Source organism: Paralichthys olivaceus, chromosome 5 (genome assembly GCF_024713975.1).
Source record: "Paralichthys olivaceus isolate ysfri-2021 chromosome 5, ASM2471397v2, whole genome shotgun sequence".
Lineage (NCBI taxonomy): Eukaryota > Metazoa > Chordata > Actinopteri > Pleuronectiformes > Paralichthyidae > Paralichthys > Paralichthys olivaceus.
In genome coordinates this window covers 11,715,151-11,733,300 of record NC_091097.1, presented here as the reverse complement: position 1 = coordinate 11,733,300, position 18,150 = coordinate 11,715,151, and the positions used below count along the sequence as shown (strand labels likewise).

Here is an 18,150-nt window from a genome sequence, read left to right as displayed (position 1 = left end):
TCCTGTACACTCAAGGATTTTGGCTCTGAAACGTCATCATCCTGTTTGGAATTTTCTTTTCCTCTTTGCTGCCATCTAGTGGTTTTTCAGTAGGTCGACCTCTATTCTGGCTGTTTCCCTGACATGAACCTGTTCATTCAAACTTTAAACGCTTTAATATAAATGTAAAAAATAACGTAATTTATTTCAAAATCAGATCAGTCCCTGTAATGTTGTATCTGGTAATGATGGCTTTATCTCCTGACAGGCGTGTTGTGAATAGGCCTCTTGAAACATTTGACTCATGTGCTTATGTCTTCTGCGTTTCGATAGTTGCATCAAAGATAGTAACTGAGAGGCACCAGTCCAGTATGATGTTGAAGTTCAGCGACTCACACTTTTTTTTGGCTGTTCATGAAAGCTCAAGATCTTTAGGACCCCGGAAAAGCAAGTATAGTGTCAGTGTTAAGTATAAAATATTAGTATTGGTTTTAAATGTTGCTGAGTATTCATGTAGTACAAATATGTCCTAACAGAGATGATAATATAAAGCACAATCACCCATACCCATTTTAAAATGACTGTGGATGGAGTAATTTACTTTATAAGAAAGCAGCTATACCCTTGGGCTCCAAGAGGCCACAAATCATTTATGACTTAACACAAATCTCATTTCAGAAAGTATTTCAAAAGCCAGATTACGTGTTAAAACTGAAAATATCATTGCTTTATACGCAAGACAGATCCCTCTTCTATAAATAAATCATACATTCTATGGCCACTGTTACATTTTCGATTATATGACATGGTTTTGTTGAAATGAGATTGCACTCTCCATGGCAATCTGCCTGTCCTTTCTCTGCGACTGCATATCCAACCCATTCTTCAGGTTTCCAAGAAGGAGCTTGTGTGTGGGCTGTCCCTTCAGTGTCCTTGGTTTGTGAAAAGGATGCTTTGATGGAGAATATTGTGTTTAGTATGTTCGGGTTACAGCAATGAATTGTTAGTGTGCAGCTCATTCATTTTAAATCAGGCAAGGTATCATGTGTCCTTCATCCTGTTCCCCATAATCATACACTTCTGGAGTTAAGTGTATATCTGTTGATTCAAATAAAACCATTTGTGTTCCCGTCAACAAAAATAAACTAATCACTTATGTCCTTAGGATGATGCTCATATTGAATGTCTTCATCCAGTGGGAACATTCGCTGATGGTGCTGCTGAGGACTCATCTTTGTGAATCACAGAGCAGAGTGAGAATGTGTCAAATCTGAAGTCGTGATCAGTGCAGAAACCATTAGGGATCGTTTTCAAGTAGTGCTCATGTCAGTCTCATGAACTACAATATCCTGAAAGCACAGCTTGTGTCACTGGGGGTATGAGTGGTTTCTGATTTGAAAACACTGTGTGACGGTTACATAAATATAAAAAAATAAATAGAAGAAACAGTAAAATGGAATACCAAATAACTGCTGTCACTGTGACAGAATCCTCACAGAGGACTATGAATACAATTAGTTTGTGCTGGTGTCCATGGCTACAGTGATTTGGGCAATTATCTGAATACTCTGTCCACCAGTGAATTCATCCATTTATCCATGAATGAGACAAAAAAACACCTGCAATAGGCACTAAAAATAGACTTAATTAGGTGGGGACAGATCAGATTGCATTTTTTACAAGGGCTTTTCTCAGGACATCATGTCCAAAAGCATATTTTAGCTCAGATTCTGGATCATTTGGATAATTTTATGTAGCATATTAAGTGGACATTATCTGGTATCTTTAAAGGAAACGTACAAGAGCTTAAAGTGGAGATCATTTCTGATTTGTTTTTCGAGAGCCTCTTTATGCTTCTATAAAAGGAGTGCGCTCTGGATGAGGCTCTATGACGCAGGAGCTGGTGCTCGGTGTGGGTGTATAAGAGAGGGCACTGCGCTCTGTCTCAGCGCATACATGGAGAAGCAACTGGGTTGGTGAGATTTTGACATCCTCCGGTTTCCTGGAGACGCTCGAAGAGAACATAAAGAGATGAACACAACTGAGAAGTTTTACCTTCCCGTTGATGGCATCCTCGAAATGTTCAGCTCTCTCACCGGGCATCACCAGTCACAGTGCAGCATTCACTCCAGTACTCCAGCATCCTAAAGTCTCAAACATATCCAAGACAGGTATGCGCATCGTCAAGACGATGAAAGGGCATTGGAGACAACAGGATGTAGCTGTGAGTAGATCCTCAAGCTCTGGCAACGAACAAGTGTCGCCGGATCGAATCCCCAAAAGGTCCATGGATCTGTTGGAGCTGGGTCTGACCAAGCCCAGGAACTGTTGCAGAATAGTTGTGCTTGGCTCACCCGGAGTAGGTAAAACCAACATCCTCCAGCGGTTCCTGGGGAAAGACTTTGTGGAGCAATATGAACCCACGACCGAGGACTTCCACAGAAAGCTGTTCCACATTGGAGGAGAGGCGTACCAGGTTGATCTGCTGGACGCGTCAAGTGAGAGGGGCTTTCCTGCCAAACGGAGGTTATCCATACTAACAGGTGAGCCAGTAACAATCATTAAATTTGTTTTGTATTGTTTTCAGTAGGTTATTATGTCTAATGGAAGCGGTGATTGTTTAATTCAATTCGACAATTTCACTTGAAATAACTTGTGCGCTCTTCCTCTCCAGGTGACATCTTTCTGCTCGTCTTCAGTTTGGATGACAAAGACTCTTTCGGTGAAGTCTGTGAGCTGCTGAGCGAAATCAAAGCTGCTAAGGCAAAGTTGCTGAAATTAAAAAATCCTGCGAGAGTGCCAGCAGTTCTGTGCGGGAATAAAGCGGACTTGGAGGCGCAGAGAGCCGTGAGCAGCTCGGAGGTGGCACGAATCCTCGGTGAGGAGATGCCACTCTTCGAGACATCGGCCAAAGACGGCACGGGACTGGAGCGCATGTTCAGAGCCCTCGCCACCTTGGGCGGACTCCCCGACGAGACCGCTCCGTCACGGCATCAGACCGTATCCATCCTCACCTACCAGTCACTGTGTCTCGGCCACCAGCTGGGCCAGGGAGGGAGGCGAACGCGGGGAATCGGTGCGCCTTGCGCCGCCGTGGACCCTCTGGCGCGCCGGCCGAGCTTCACCAGCGACCTGAGGCTGGTGCTTGGATCAAGCACCAAACACAACAAACCAGAGAAATGCCAGATTCAATGAATTGTGAGCCTTCTCGAAAAACCAATTGTAGTAGTATGCTGCAATGTCATATCATGTAAGGAGTTATACTCTTAAAGCACTTGGCTGGACCTGTGCGTTCATATTTTGTTATTCTAGCCTATAGACAAATGATAACTGTATCATAATATCCTGTAATAAAATGCATATGCATTATTTCTAATGGATGTGTATTGTCGTCCTCTGTTCAACCACTTTATTTCATTCTGTCCATTCCTGAATCAGCTGATGGAGACAGGCATCAGATTATGGTCACAAACGTGCAGGAAATCCATCGAGTGATGACGTAAAACTGCTCAGCTGACCATTTTCCTACGTGTGTGGGAGACAGATGACTCAAACACAAAAATCTTGAAACGTCTCATTGTATATGATAGAATAGAGAGGTTGTTCACATTTCAGGGTGCCCACAAGGTTGTGAATGGCATCAAGGACCGAGGTGTGACAATGCCTGCTAATCAGTGGACTCACGCTCATGCATCACCATGGTATTTGGAGGAAACAAAGTAATGGGAGCATGGTTTATTACGGAAGGAGGGAGGTGGGCGAGAGGAGAGAGACAAATCAGCACCATGGAGAGAGCCCACAGATTATTGAGCTCTCACTACACTGATCTGCCTCTGAGCACAAACTCAACACGTCCTATTAATAACACAGGAAACACACTGATGTAGTGATGGTATAGGCAACATTAACCTATAATTAAATGGGTCGCTTCAACCAAGGCAGGAAGCTAAGGTGCACAATGTTGTCATGTTATCAGGTGTAGTGAAAATAAGCATGTCTATAGTTATATGAAATAACGCTGACACAAACTCATGAGCAGATTAAATGAAATGATCACTTTAAATAAAAGCAGCATCAAATAGCGCTGAAATGCTGATGATCATTTCTGTCTTGGCAACGAAATCCCTACCACCATTTATTTTCAAGTCAAAATATGTTAAGTTGCAACTGATTTCCAAAGACTGACTGAACTTTTGAGATTATTTCACTTTTATTCATATAGTTAAAAAGCAGCAATTGATTTCTGGAGAATATTATATCAAAAATCTACTCATTCTAAACCAATTTCTGAAACCTGAAACTCAATTTGTTCTAAATTCGTATTTTTCACATGTTGCATTGTGTGCATGCTCATTTATTGACTAAAAGACTCGACTGAAGTTTGTTTTCTCTATTATTTTTGTTTCATCACACAGATGGAAAATTACAGGTTTTTTATTCGGTGACTAGACAGCACGCACAAACCTCCTCCAAGGCTGATGCCCTATCTCATCAGATTAAAGTCAGTGACTAGTTATTCATAACTGCTTAAATGTAATTGGTTTCTTCCTTGGGTCATAAACGTTAATGAAAATAATTTTTTGTGTATTCCTGCTGATGTACAAACAAATTGCAATGATTAACACCTTGGGGGGGGGGGGGGACCTATTAAATAAGGCACACGCTTTTTCCTCAAGTTTACCTGCACGATTAATGAATATACTGATGTTACAAAATAGAATTGGAGTCCTTTTCCATTTTCTGATGATATACAGATGTAAAAAAGTAGGCCATTAATATATGACCTGAAAAGTGTGCTGGTAACAATATTATAGGTGATAAGCCCATGCACTATTGCGTATGGTAATGTGAATCAAGGCTGAGTTTATAATAAATGCTCTGTCCTCATGAAATATGGAAATAAATATGGATGAAATATGGAAAGATGTGGCCTTTGATCCATATATTCAGCAGATGTATTTACAAAGAGCATTGTCAATACAGACATACAATGAAGAATGAACAGGCATTCATAACAATGTCTTATGCACCACAACAAGGGCTGCAAACAATGACCAGAAATTATATAAAGATTCTCATTTTCATATTAGTCAATATTGAGTACAGGTTGTGGTTTTAAACCCTTTTTTTATTTAATGACAAACACATTTTACATATCTGAGGTAGATCAATAGTGCAGTATGTATACCTCCTCTCTGACCTTGAACAATGCGTGTGTATATTAAAATATATTCTACCATTGCTATATATTAATGAAAGTCATATTGTAATAATTATTGATATTGTTTTATTGCCCAGCAGTAACCACAAGATAAATAGTTATGTTTAGATCATCTGCTCCATTAACATTACTGTCATTGTGGGTTGGATGTCTTCAGTGTTTGTCCATCAGCACTTGTGGCCCCTGGAGGATTTGTGTTTGTAGCTCAACCAGTAGAGATGGCAGTATGCTGTCCAGTAAGGCCAGTCCGTCCCAGGAGCAGCGCAGGCCTCTGATGAGAAATGGAAAGAAAAGTGTATTCAGCAGCTATTTTAATAAGCAATTAATAATTTGAGTTATTTCTCAAGAAAAATCTCCCAAAATTCTTGGTTCCAGCTTTTTAAATGTGATCCAATTTCTCTCTAACTGAATATTTTTGAAATTAGAAGACAAAATAGCTATTTCAATTTTATTCTATTTTATACATTCACATGTTCATAGGATTAATCAAATGTATCTTCTCTTATCTATAATAGTGAAAATATGCTTTATTCACAGCCATACACACATGAGGATTCTCCTTTTCACCAGGAAAAATGTAAAACCTGGAGTTGAACTATAATCAAATACTAAGTGACCTGTCATCGAGAATCAGTCGTCCACTCTGTAGCAACTCTTGGACATCGGTGGATGTGCCAAAGACTTCATGGAGTCCCAGCTGAGGGCTGAACATCTCCCAGTGCTGTTAAATACGAGGAAATTATCACAAACGACATTAGGGCATTACACAAAAGTCACTTAAGGTTTTGTTGGAAACTGTGCCGAATAATTTGTGTCATGAAGCTTAAAAAATGTTTTCACCTCCTGATCGATGCCCTCTGTCATTCTCATCCCCATCACTAGCACCTCCTCCAATCTGCCAAACAGAAATGTTTCAAAACACCACTTCTGCAGTGACCAGACCTTGATGATAACAAGGACAGAGCAGAGCGAGCAAATGGACTCAATGATAATAATGATTCACAGCGACAGAATGTCTGAGAGAACAAGTACATTGATAGTAACCTCTGACATTATGTTCCTCACACTGTGTTCGTGGATTTACCAATACATGATTGTTACATTTCACATTTTGTACTAAAAATGGCAGCTGCCCTCTCGTGTTCAACGCTCATTAGCATATATAACACTACTGCGTGTAAGTGCAACAGCTCACAGTTCAAGATGGCTGAGCTGAACCCTCCTACGCGTCCCGTGTCCATTATGTCGGACTTCACGAATCCACACGTCAGGCTCAAGAGTCTGGGTCCGTGCCTCCCGAGCGACACCTCCCTCCCCGAGAGGAACAAAGCGGCCGTGTGCTCCTGTTGCGGAAAAAAAAGTTTTTTAAAAACCGACCTGCAACGATAAAATAATTTTTTTTTCAATCTAGTTAACAGATCACCTGGGCCGACGCCGATGTACTGTCTTCCTTTCCAGTAGGTCACATTGTGATGACTCACTGCATTCTGCATGACACAGATAAAAACTGTTACCGCGTCGTTGTGATTGTTTCTCTGAGACGTGTTTCTAGGTCAGCTCGCTGTGAAACAGAGCATCTGCCTGCTTCACGGAGTGTCTGTTTATTTGTTGGTGAACTCTTTTCAACAGAAACTAAATAGAAAATATGTGTAAAACCCTGGAGTGAACTATAAACAGCACCACACTTCGACAGGGGGGTTATCTTTTCTCCTGTTTGTTTGACTGTGAGCAAGATTACACAAAAACTACTGGATAGATCACAACAAAACTTTGTGAAAGGATGCAGTAGGTGTCAGGGTAAGGTTCCAGGAATTCTTTCGCATATTTTTTGACAATGTGAGATGGGACGTCTTTCAACATTTTCTCATTAACCTTTAAAAAAAAGGCAACTGATATCTGAGTGTGGGAAATTTGGTGCAGCTTGATTGAATTCAAAGGGACTATTGGACCTTGGCAGAGGTATACGCCTCAAAAACATAAGAAGAGAGAATCAAGGAGGAGGAAAACATTTTTGGAGTCAATAAAGAAATGTGATTCTCCTAAGGACTTACACTTCTTGCAAAGTTCGACACTTCGTACTGCAGGAAGCCATTCTGGTGGAGAGTCCTCCTGGCGCACTGGTACATCTCCGCCGTCACGTCGTCAGCAGGAACCGTCACTTCCCCTTGTTGCACCAGTTTGAACATCTGGGTGCCTCGCTCCAGAGTCAGCTGGTACAGAGACACGTGGTTGTCGCACACCCTCAGCAGCTCAGACAACTCTTCCTCCCAGGATTCAACGCTCTGTTTGGGGCGTCCGAACATGACATCTACCGACACCCTCCCCGGGCACAGCCTCCGGGCCTCCTCAATGGTTAGCAAAGCCTGATGGGAACTGTGGTCTCTTCCCAGAATTTTCAAATCATCATCCTGCAAAGACTGAAGTATTGGAAATGTGATATAGAAAGTGTAACCACACAATAATCTGTTCTGATAAGGCGTCTTTCGGTTTTACTCACCTGGACCCCGATGGAGAAGCGGTTCACCCCGGCTCGGCAGTAATCCTCCAACTTTGACATTGCTGCAGGAGTGGGGTTGACCTCGAGCGTGACCTCGGCCTCATCTGACAGATTCACCTGCCTGGAGACAGTTTCGAGGATGGCGGCGATGGTCGATGGGTGCGTCAGGCTGGGGGTCCCGCCGCCAAAAAACACAGAGGTGATGCTGCAGATGAAAATAAAGGAGGGTGTGTTTAAAGCTGTGCAGGATACCGGATGATTTCATGAGAGGTGTAGAAAACGTCACCTATACCTGGACGCCTGACTGAGCTGCAGCAGCGTCTCGGCCTCCCGCTGCAGGCACTCAGTCATGATGTGGTGGTTGTCCTCTCTGGGTATGTACTTGTTAAAGTTGCAGTAGGGACATCTCCTGAGGCAGTAAGGCCACTGGAAAGGATGGAGGAGGCCTTTGAAATAATTTGGGGCAAAACTTTCTCATGACATGACATAGATTTTTACACTGAAAATAAAAATCTATTCATTTGACATTCGCGCGTGTATCTGTGCACAGAAATATCTCATCAGTTCAATTGACCAGGAGCCAGCTCACGTGCACGTAGAGAGACGCCTGCCCTGTGAGAGCTGGAGATCCTGATCCTTCAAACACGTCCTCAATTACTTGTCCACCAGACAGGAGGCGCGGAGCGGAGTAGAGGGCGCGTCTGACCGCAGGAAACGTGAGTCCGATGCTTCTGGTGACAGGATTCATCTCTTTCTCCAGACTCGTCACTTCACATCCAGTTTATCCTTCATCGCTCGAACACGTGGTTCCTCACTGCACGCGCCTGACTCCATCATCTCCGATCATCACACGTTTCTATGACAACCACGTGGCCAAAGTAACCACAAAGTCGCCGATTACGTTGTTTGCTGTCAATGTCGCGTTGATCCAAACTGGACACTGTAAACAGGAAATACGTCAACGTGGTTTCCTCTGTATGCGCCGCGATGTTTGACCACACAGGGGCGCTGTGTTACCAGTGCAGCTGTAAGTAAATCACTTTACCCAGCAACAAGTACAAGGTGCTGAGGACAGATCACAAGTCAGAACATTGTCAGAGCCCTTGAGTCTTGCGAGTCCACATAAACAATATAACAATATAAGTAGGCATCAATTAGTGTGGTTAGACATACAAGGGATATTCAGGGTTAACACTAAACATCACAACACCTAAACATGGATGTCTGAATAGTGACTTAGGCCTAAAGATCGTCTTCATGCACACGGTTAAGTTAAGTATCAGAAGGTCTCTGTGCACACTGGTGTTTGTTGTTGCAGAGACAACACATAAAGACACTAGTCTATATTTGGAATATTATTTGTGCTCTACTCGCACAGGATCAAACTAATCTAATGAGGTATTGATCTCCCTGAACCCAGGAAAAACATTGTCTGGTGGGCTGACAGTGAAATAACCTTGTATCGGGTCACCTTCAAAAATGTGAATATTAATAGCAATGTTGGAAAATATCATCGCTATCACTGAAAGCATTCACTCCTTGGGGTTCCAGTTAATGGAAATTGTTTTATTCCCTTTTATGTAAGAGCCAACACAACACAATCCAGAGCTCATCTGCGAATGACTGCCTCTGATTAACACTGATTCAATTTGCAGAATTTATTGTGAGGAATCAGTGTGTTGGTGTGTGCGCGCGTGTGTTTCTGTGTGTGTGTGTGTGTGTGAGATGAAGAAATGGGCCAGTCAAAATCCACAATGAGAAAAATGTACAGCTGCTCTCATCCTCTGCTGTATATATTTTTTTCCAAAATGTGACAATAAACTCAAATTCATTGAGTGATCAATCAATGCATTTCATTAAAGGTGTCAATAAATGTGAATGCGCTCACTGCCAGCTTCTGACCCTGAGGACAATTTCCACTTAATATTAACTCCAGCGCCCAATTACCTCATCAACAAAGAGAGGGAGGGAACAGACTGTGATAAAAAATGTTTTCACTGAACACATGCAGCAGTTACGGTGATGAGATCGGTTCAGTGAGACGCTAGGAAACTTTGAGACGATCCAAATTAAAAGTCTGTGCTGTAAATCTGGCAAATGGACAAGAGGAAGAAAGGTAAGCTTACAAATTTATTTTACAAAGGGTGAATGGAAATCCACTAATGCTCTGTTTTATTTGGTCAGTTTGAAAAGAAGACAACAGCTCAACAACAGGATGATGGTCAGAGTTATTTCTTGGAGAGGAAGGTTCTTCTCCATGAGGAAGGTTGAATTCAAACTCCAGAGACAATGGTTCTCAGTTAATAAACTTTAATCAAGACAAAGAAATCCAAAGTATTTATACACAGTAGCTCTTCAGACCACAAACAACACATGAGCCATAACTCATGAGGCACCATAGATTGTTTCTTATCAATTAATCCAAACATATTTTTCTTTGCAGTCTGCACCATTGCACTATTGTCCTCTGGTCACAATTCCATAATATTTGCATAATAGTTGAATGTATGTGCACTCTTGCTCTGTACTGTTGCACTACTGTCTTGTACAGTTTCACAATATTTGCAGACATAGTAATGTTTCATTTTGCATTTATTTGGCGTAAATTCAAATACACTTCTCTTTTCACAGGATCTCCTACAGAATTAAGGCTGATGGTGGTCGGTAGCAGTGGACACTCTCAGTTCCTACTGACCAACGCCATACTAGGGAGGGAGGAGTTTCCTAAGGACATCACCAGCATTTCTGGCAGCAGGAAGAACACTGGAGAGCTGGCTGGAAGACGAGTGGCTGTGATCAATGGGCCAAACATCTATGACAAGGACATGTCTCCACCCAAGAGGAAGATGGAGCTGAGGAGGTCTAAGTGCTTGTGTATCCCTGGTCCCCACGCCTTCCTTGTTGCTTTTGACATGGACAAAATCTCCCCGAATGACATAAAAACCCAGAGACTGATGAAGGAACGCTTTGGGAGTCACTGTCTCAGGCACTGCATGATCCTCCTGGCTTCTGAAAGAAATCCAGAGGAAGCTCTCTTGGAGAGCAAGGTGCAGAAGACTGACTGGCACCTGAGAGAACTCATCGAGAAGTATGGTGGACGCTTTCACGTCTTCAGCAAGAACTGGCGAGATCGCAGCCAGGACAGAGAGCTGCTGCAGAAGATAGAGAGGATGGTGGCATCCTTAGGGGGGAGCTACTTCACCAGCAGAACTTTCCAGAAGGCGGAGGACTGCGTGAAGAAGGAGGAGAAGAAACTCCGGAAGCAGAGGGCAGCAGAGATAGAGAAGGCATGGACCGACATGGAGAAGCGGTACATAGCGGACGAGTTGTATCACCAGAAGGACGTCTACACCGCCAGTGTTGGCGCTGATATCAGAGCCAAGGCAGAGATGGACAACGGGTGGCTCAGAACATCCCTGGCCAGAGGGCTGGGGACAGGTTTTGTTGTGGGGGCTGTTATGGGAGCATTGGTCGGCTCTATAGAGGGGCCAGGTGGGATGGTTCTTTATGGGATCATAGGTGGTGCAGTTGGAGGATCAGCAGGAGGAACAGCCCAGGTAGCTATAAAGCATATGGAGGACAGAGTGGCTCCACCTGCCAGACTCAACTTTAACTCAATCTTCATCAATCGTTTCTTCACCGCTACTCGACCATGACAACATGGCACTGACTTCTTCCCTGTTTTTCATGAAGACAGTGAAAAGAAAAACTAAATATCATTTGCTCTTGGTTTTGAACTGTTGGTTATATAGCTATCAAGTTGACTAAGTAGCAAGAGAAGGAAATGTACAACTCCCAAACTTTCTCCCATGCTCCTTTTTATTTTATTATTTTCTCCACAAGTTATATCATTTACTGTTCTATACTATACTACTGTTAAGGGGATTACTACGGTGGCCCTAAGGTGCAAAACACAACATCAAATGAAAAAAGAAAACGGAAAATGGCAAAACATTTATTAACAGTCTCTGCCTCTAACGGATAAGGAAGGTTCCTATGATTGACAAAGCTCGTCGCTGATTGGACAGATGCAATGTCTGTCTTTTCAACAAAATGGAGATGCTGGAAAAATGTTTCATGTGAGGTGTCGTTGTGTTGTCTTTTTTGCTGCTGTGTTTTGTAGTCTGTTGTTGTCTTTTCTGCACTTCAGGGCCACTGTTGATTACTTCTGGTCAAAAACAATAAATCTCACATCTACTAGACTGTAAATTAGTACATTTGAAATAAATGTAGTTGTGGTAACTGACAGCGTGTTTGCTGTTTGATTTCGCTTTCATTCTATAAATACGTTCCTTTTTTTCCCAGCCACCATTTCCTGGAGTCTTGCTGTGTGGGTTAGTTAAAGTGTAGCTCAGATAACATCCAGGGTGGAGTTTTACCTGGGAGTGCCATTGTCTGAAGCTCTGCCCCTTTCCTACACAACACACACACATACCTTAGTACACCTGTCAACCATTGTAGTCTTGCGTTACCCTGAAACCCAGAACAGAAGCAGAGCAGGTTGTCCGCAGTGACCAACTAAAGGTAAGACCACATTTGTGACTTTTCTATATTGTTTCACTTTTGTTGGAACATACTTATCAGACCTCTGAATCAGTGAAGAACATGTTACATAAGCGGAGATTGTTTCCTGGCTGAATGTCAACACCAGAGCACAATGGAGTCAAAACTCAGGGATCACACCTCTCGTGAGAAGCAACCTAAAGCATTCAGTAATCACCACTCTGTGTTGAGGTGACATTGAGACGATTTGCCTGTTACCTGTTTGACTACATGCTTCCCATCGCATCTTTCACTTTGCTGCTTCTGTTCTCTTGGTCTATGAGCAAAAATAAATTCTTTCAAATGTGTGAGGAAGCGAAAACCAAAAGATATCATCGCAGGAATATAATCCAGGTTGGACTTCACTAGAATGACATGAATCACGTGTCCGGTTCTTTGTTTATCATTATATAATATGAGAGGAATGCTGCTGTGCTCTGGAACATGACGTCCCTTCCTCTGGAACGTCTGAGTGCTGCAAAATGTATTTTCTACTTGTGGTAAACAACCAATATTTTAAATGTAAATCATGTACTCATATACAGTGGTGATTTACTCAAGCACAATACTTTGAGATTCTACTTGATTTACTTTAGTATTTCTGTTTTCTGCTATTACATTTCAAAGGAACATACTTTTACTCTGCATTATTTGACAGATATAGATATAACTATTATTTATTTTCTGTTGGGAAGGCTCAAACTCCTAGAACCACTGGATTAAACAACCCTAAAATTAATTGTATATAAAGTACAAGATATTCTTGATAGCCCTTTATTGCGTAAGGTACCAAAATGCCCTCTTTATTTTAATCTGACAGTTGATTTCTGTAACTCTCTCTCTTTCTCAAAAAAAGCTTTTCTTCATACTTGGTTGACATTGCCATCATATCATTGTCACTTTCAGAGAATGGCCTCTACCATCAGCCTCCTTTCTGAGAAGCACTTTTTGTGCGCCCTGTGCAGAGACATCTTCACCAGCCCGGTGACCATACCATGCGGACACAGCTTCTGCTTGTCCTGCCTGAGCCAGTACTGGGCCCGACACCAGTCCAAATATTGCCCCCACTGTAAGAGAGTGTTCACTGACAGGCCCGACCTCAGCGTCAATCACATCCTGGCAGACATCTCCGACAACTACAGGAAGACTCGGCCACAGCAACCACCTGATGAGGAATTGGTATTCCTACTTTTGTTTGCTTTTTTGGTCAAATAATCAGAGGTTATAGACTGTAATAATGAATCAATCTGATATATTTGTGTCACTGTTGTACATGTGCAGATTATAGATGTCGAGCAGATGATCCAGGAAAGGCTGCAGAAGATAGAGAGGTTGAAATATTCTCTCGAGGTGCAGAAGGTGCGTTGAAAACCTCTATGAAAACATCTGGAACACTTTGTCTATTCCTAAAAATGCCTACAACTGAATGATGGTGGTGTCCAATCAGAGCTCTTACCTGAGGGAGGTGCGAGAGAGCCAGAAGGTCTTCTCTGCCCTGGTGTACGCCATGGAGAAGAGCCACAAAGCAGTTGTTAGTGCAATCGAGGAGAGACAAAGAGATGAGGAGAAGCGAGTGGAGACGCTGGTGAAGGAGCTGGAGCAGGAGATCCAGGAGCTGAGGAAGGAGACCACAGAGTCTGACCACCAGATTTCTGTGAGCTGCGATCAAAGTGACGACACGAAGCAAATTAACTTGGTGAGCATCTTCATCTGTGACAAGGCCACACTCTCAGTGTAATTTTTACAGCTTATCTTTTTGTCACCCAGAACACTATTTCCATCTTGGACATGAAGGACTGGTCCAAGGTTACTATAGAGACAGACCCTTGTGTCGGGGTTACCAGACGTGCACTGTCCAACATTATGGACAAGATGAGAGCAGAAGTCAACAGGCTCTCCAAATCTGGTCAGTCATACATTTCTTAAACATATCTCACATTGAGTATTAAATCAACATTAAATAGATCCATCACATTTCAATATCAGTGACTTTTCTTTCTCCTGTCGCTCTTCCTCTACAGAACTTAAAAGAACAGAGAAATACACAGGTAAGATTTTGTCTACACACAAATCAATATTAGAGAGAAATCATCAAAAAACAAAAGGGCATTTTTTCTTAACATCCCTGACCCCACATTTATATTTCAACATTTTCTGCATAATTAAAAATAGAAATCAAAAAGCCAAACATCGAGGATCATGTGTGCTCAATATGTCATTAAAGATCCTTTGACTTTTTTAGTCATTAATGGCAGAATGATTCGTATAACTCCTGATTGTGTTAAAATATTAGCGGGAGGATTTCACATTTTCTGAGCCAGCATTTTCTACGTCAATACTACAATATACAATGAGGGTTTTGCAATTTTGAAAACTTGAATAAAATAATTAAGGCCCCTCCCAACCCCAGTCCTGTGTTGTTTGTCCCATTCTTGACCTTTTCTCATCCCTCTTTTCCAGTGGATGTCAATCTGAGTGCCAAGACAGCCCACCCCTGCCTCTCTGTCTCAGATGACAGGAAACAGGTGAAGCACACGGACAAGCTTCAGGAGGTGCCAGATCACCCCAAGCGCTTTGACCGTGTGGCAAACGTGCTTGCCAAGGAAAGCTTCAGCAGTGGGAGGTGTTACTGGGAGGTGGAGGTTGGGGAGAAGCTTGAGTGGAGCCTAGGCGTCGTCAAACAGTCCATAAACAGGAAGGGCAAGTTCACCGTCTGCCCTGCTAATGGTTTCTGGACTTTAAGCCTCAAGGCTGGAGGCCAGTACATTGCCAACACCTCTCCCGTCACCCAGTTGGCCCTGGAGCATAAGCCCAGGAAGCTGGGTGTGTTTGTGGACTACACAGAGGGCCGCGTGTCCTTCTACTGCGCAGAATCTGGGGTCCACATTCACACCTTCACAGACACTTTCACTGACAGGCTTCATCCCTTCTTCAGTCCTGGTCGCCTGCACGGTGGCAAAAATGCTGCTCCACTCATCATCGGTTCCAGTTTTTGCAGCATCTGAGACTCATTCTCACATATCTCCACTTCCAAAACAGCCACTATTCCTGCTATTATTCTGTGCGATAAATGTATTTAATAATTTATATGAACATCTACTGTGAACCACATTTTCCCAGTCAGAACAGTGAACACGGTTTGTACAAGGACCGAGGCTCTACACTTGAAAAACTTCAATGAAACCCATAAACAGATTGAAAAGGACAGAGGAGGTTGGGAGAAAAGAGAAGGCTCTCATAAATGAACAAGTGAGTCAAAGTCAAAAGAAGAGGAGAAAATGGGCTGCTGAGTTGGATGGATGGTAGGGGGTGCAGGGTTGGGACAGAGGTTGACGCGGAGCAGGGGGAGGGAGGGCACAGCCAAACAGCAGGGCATTGTGCTTGTACACCAGGCACTGGGAGACACACTCAAACACGTTCACGCATTCACACAATAACACGGCCGTGCACACAAGCGCATGCTTCTGCCCACTGCCACACAGACTCGCGCTGGCATCTGGGAGGGCAGCCCCATCTCCACTCCTGTCCTGGGTTGTTGGAGCTGATAGACCCCCCTGTCACTGTAGTCCAGCTGACCCCTCGGACAGAGCCGTCCCTGCTCCTCAGCCTTCCTGTGGACTAAGGTGAATTCTCAGGGCCGTCATTCACTACTCAGAGTGTCCACAGCTGATCTACACAAGCCCGAGGACCAGTAACACCAGCCTATTGGACCAAGGAGAGCAGACAGTCCACCATACTTCATCTGAGGTAAATATCCTCTATAAGTGCATTGGAGACATGTCCAAAGATTCCAACTAATTTGACAGACAAAAAATTATTTTTATATGATAAAGACATTTGTGAATGTGAAATGTGAAAAGAGTTTGAGAGAATATAAATAATATTCCCTGTAAGTGTTTCATTATATTTTCAGCTGTAGCACAAGTTGATATCCCTGTTTAAGTAGTGATAGGGTTGGAGGTGTATAGGTAGGTTAAAAAGTATCCTACTCATAAAAGGCAAAACCATTAGCTCTACCAAGAATAAGACACAGATAAAGTGGTATGGGGCCTTCAGGGGACAATGAGGGGGGGGGGGACTTTGGGCATTGTTCTTGAACATGAATTTATTCACAATGATTTAAAACAGTTGGAGAAGCCAGCCAGTCAAAATGGTTATTCTGGTTTCTCAGATTTAATATCTATAATCTATTTTTTATTTCCTATTTAAAAGATATAGATGTATTTTTTTTCTAGAAAAAAATGTCCATAGTTGGATAAGTAATTTATGAAATAGAGATTTTCTGGGTTAAAACTTGTGTCTTTTATCTTTATTAATCTATCAGAAGCACTTCTGGAGGGTTTGATTCACAGAATTAGTGCAATGCGGACACTGAGTGCTATGATAAATAGATGATACAGGTCTTCCTGGCCCACTCTACAAGCCTTCATGAAAGCTGCTTGTGTTCAGAGTCTCCTCATGTTTTTCTGAGATAATCCACTCACCCGGCAAGGCGTAGCTTGACACCCACAGCTATGTCAAAGAAGGCTATTCTCTGTGCTTCACTGGAATCCACTAAACATGGGCCTCCCAGCCCAAATATTTATGATAACTACTTTATATGCCCCATTAGTCTTTTCATGCTTGGCCAATGTAATGTTTTCAATAGTAGCAACAAGTTATGCATATTTTCTTATTTTCAATTGCGTGTATGCTGCTGAGTATAAATGGATTTACATTGATCCTTTTTTCCCCCTGAAATTTAGGATACCCGACCTGAAGTCTGAGGATCCAGTGGTGGAGCACATCATTTGCAGAACTGTAGACAGTCACATTTCTATTGTGGGACTATAACTGGGCCCTCTGCAACAGACAGAGACTGATAAAAAACAAAGACCAATCCATTTGATCCAAAAAACATCTGTCACCATGGCAACAACAGGCATGCAGTTGCTGGGCCTAATCATGTCCCTTGTGGGCTGGGTGAGTGGGGCGGTAGTCTGTGCCCTCCCCCTGTGGAGGGTCACTGCCTTCATCGGTAACAACATAGTGACGGCTCAGATCATTTGGGAAGGCCTCTGGATGAATTGCATTGTGCAGAGCACAGGTCAGATCCAGTGTAAGGTATACGACAGCTTGCTGGCTCTGCCCAGTGACATGCAAGCGGCCCGGGGTCTCACTGTCTTCTCCGTCCTGCTCTGTGGCCTGGCTCTGTCTCTGGGGGTCCTAGGAGTCAAGTGCACTAAGTGCGTCGGTGTAAACAGCCTCAAAGCCCGCATTGCCCGCATCTCTGGAGCCCTCTTTGCCATCGCAGGGTTCCTCTACCTTGTGCCTGTCTGCTGGACTGCTCACTCCATCATCAGGGATTTCTATGACCCACATGTAGCAGCTCCACACAAGCGAGAGCTCGGCCCTGCCCTTTACATTGGCTGGGGGGCCTCAGCCTTGCTCCTCATTGGAGGATCTCTGCTCTATGCCGGGTCAAGTCCCCCTGGCATCCCAGGCTCTCCCACTTTCAGCAGTGGAGAAAGTAGTCCTCGCAGGGCACCTGCCTCACAAGTTAAAGGTTATGTCTAAGTTCCCTGAATCTGAATACCATCAAGTCTCACAGATCCACCCCAAAATATGACAAACCTGTTTTCTGTCCTCTTGATTTTGCTCCTTGTAATGATTTTATATTTAATGTTATACCAGTTTGCTTTTTTCTTTGAAAAGCCATAGGAGGCTGTTTAGAGAAAATGAACTCATTCTATGATTTCATACCTGATCCTCAAATAACATCTTTTCTCTGTCTGTCAGTGTAAAATACAATAAAGTTTTGGTTGTCCAAATCTTCTACAGAAGGAAATTTGTGTGTGTCCAAATTTTCCATGATTACTGATATAAAACCCCTTCATACAATCACCCAACCATATGTGTTAGAGAGAAGTAG

General features: G+C 43.0%; 4 protein-coding genes across 7 annotated transcripts; 3 read left to right on the top strand and 1 right to left on the bottom strand.

Moving 5' to 3' along the window:
- The first annotated feature begins 1,897 nt into the window (after positions 1-1,897).
- Positions 1,898-3,287, top strand: rasd2a (RASD family member 2a). The gene is given in 3 exon segments (XM_069524767.1): positions 1,898-2,090; positions 2,092-2,522; positions 2,654-3,287. Coding segments are annotated over 3 exon segments (1,032 nt in total). The 5' UTR covers positions 1,898-2,010; the 3' UTR covers positions 3,175-3,287.
- Positions 3,288-5,086: 1,799 nt separating this feature from the next.
- On the bottom strand, positions 5,087-8,667 carry rsad1 (radical S-adenosyl methionine domain containing 1). Of its 4 annotated transcripts, none has more exons than XR_011241012.1 (9): positions 8,272-8,578; positions 7,990-8,123; positions 7,698-7,902; positions 7,252-7,617; positions 6,624-6,687; positions 6,396-6,543; positions 6,041-6,142; positions 5,818-5,921; positions 5,087-5,471 (listed from the first exon to the last, which is right to left on the bottom strand). XR_011241012.1 is itself a non-coding variant. In XM_020094526.2 (9 exons), exons 1-9 carry the CDS (start codon positions 8,443-8,445, stop codon positions 5,354-5,356), a joined length of 1,353 nt encoding a protein of 450 aa, XP_019950085.2. In that variant the 5' UTR covers positions 8,446-8,667; the 3' UTR covers positions 5,087-5,353. The 4 variants fall into 4 exon arrangements, 3 of the variants coding, with proteins under 3 accessions (XP_019950085.2, XP_019950087.2, XP_069380867.1); XM_020094526.2 differs by having other exon boundaries at positions 6,041-6,095; positions 8,287-8,667; XM_020094528.2 differs by having other exon boundaries at positions 6,041-6,095; positions 7,990-8,143; positions 8,287-8,652.
- Positions 8,668-9,706: 1,039 nt separating this feature from the next.
- On the top strand, positions 9,707-15,472 carry btr02 (bloodthirsty-related gene family, member 2). Its single transcript, XM_069525258.1, has 8 exons — positions 9,707-9,813; positions 10,329-11,347; positions 13,146-13,418; positions 13,521-13,598; positions 13,687-13,935; positions 14,007-14,145; positions 14,261-14,287; positions 14,700-15,472. The coding sequence occupies exons 1-8, from the start codon at positions 9,795-9,797 to the stop codon at positions 15,242-15,244; spliced, it is 2,349 nt and encodes a 782-aa protein (XP_069381359.1). The 5' UTR covers positions 9,707-9,794; the 3' UTR covers positions 15,245-15,472.
- Positions 15,161-18,066, top strand: cldnk (claudin k). The gene is made up of 2 exons (XM_020094529.2): positions 15,161-15,986; positions 16,985-18,066. The coding sequence occupies exon 2, from the start codon at positions 17,148-17,150 to the stop codon at positions 17,793-17,795; it is 648 nt and encodes a 215-aa protein (XP_019950088.2). The 5' UTR covers positions 15,161-15,986; positions 16,985-17,147; the 3' UTR covers positions 17,796-18,066.
- Positions 18,067-18,150: the final 84 nt, after the last annotated feature.

Excerpts from the sequence above, each read along its gene's own strand:
- rsad1 (XM_069524766.1), bottom strand. The coding sequence starts at position 8,445 with ATGAATCCTGTCACCAGAAGCATCGGACTCACGTTTCCTGCGGTCAGA. Across the intron at positions 7,618-7,697 it reads GCTTCTCCATCGGGGTCCAG|TCTTTGCAGGATGATGATTT; the intron begins GTGAGTAAAACC and ends CCAATACTTCAG. Across the intron at positions 6,096-6,395 it reads CAGCTCAGCCATCTTGAACT|ATTGGAGGAGGTGCTAGTGA; the intron begins GTGAGCTGTTGC and ends TCTGTTTGGCAG.
- btr02 (XM_069525258.1), top strand. Across the intron at positions 11,348-13,145 it reads GTTTCTTCACCGCTACTCGA|AGAATGGCCTCTACCATCAG; the intron begins CCATGACAACAT and ends TGTCACTTTCAG. Across the intron at positions 13,599-13,686 it reads ATTCTCTCGAGGTGCAGAAG|AGCTCTTACCTGAGGGAGGT; the intron begins GTGCGTTGAAAA and ends GTGTCCAATCAG.
- cldnk (XM_020094529.2), top strand. The coding sequence starts at position 17,148 with ATGGCAACAACAGGCATGCAGTTGCTGGGCCTAATCATGTCCCTTGTG.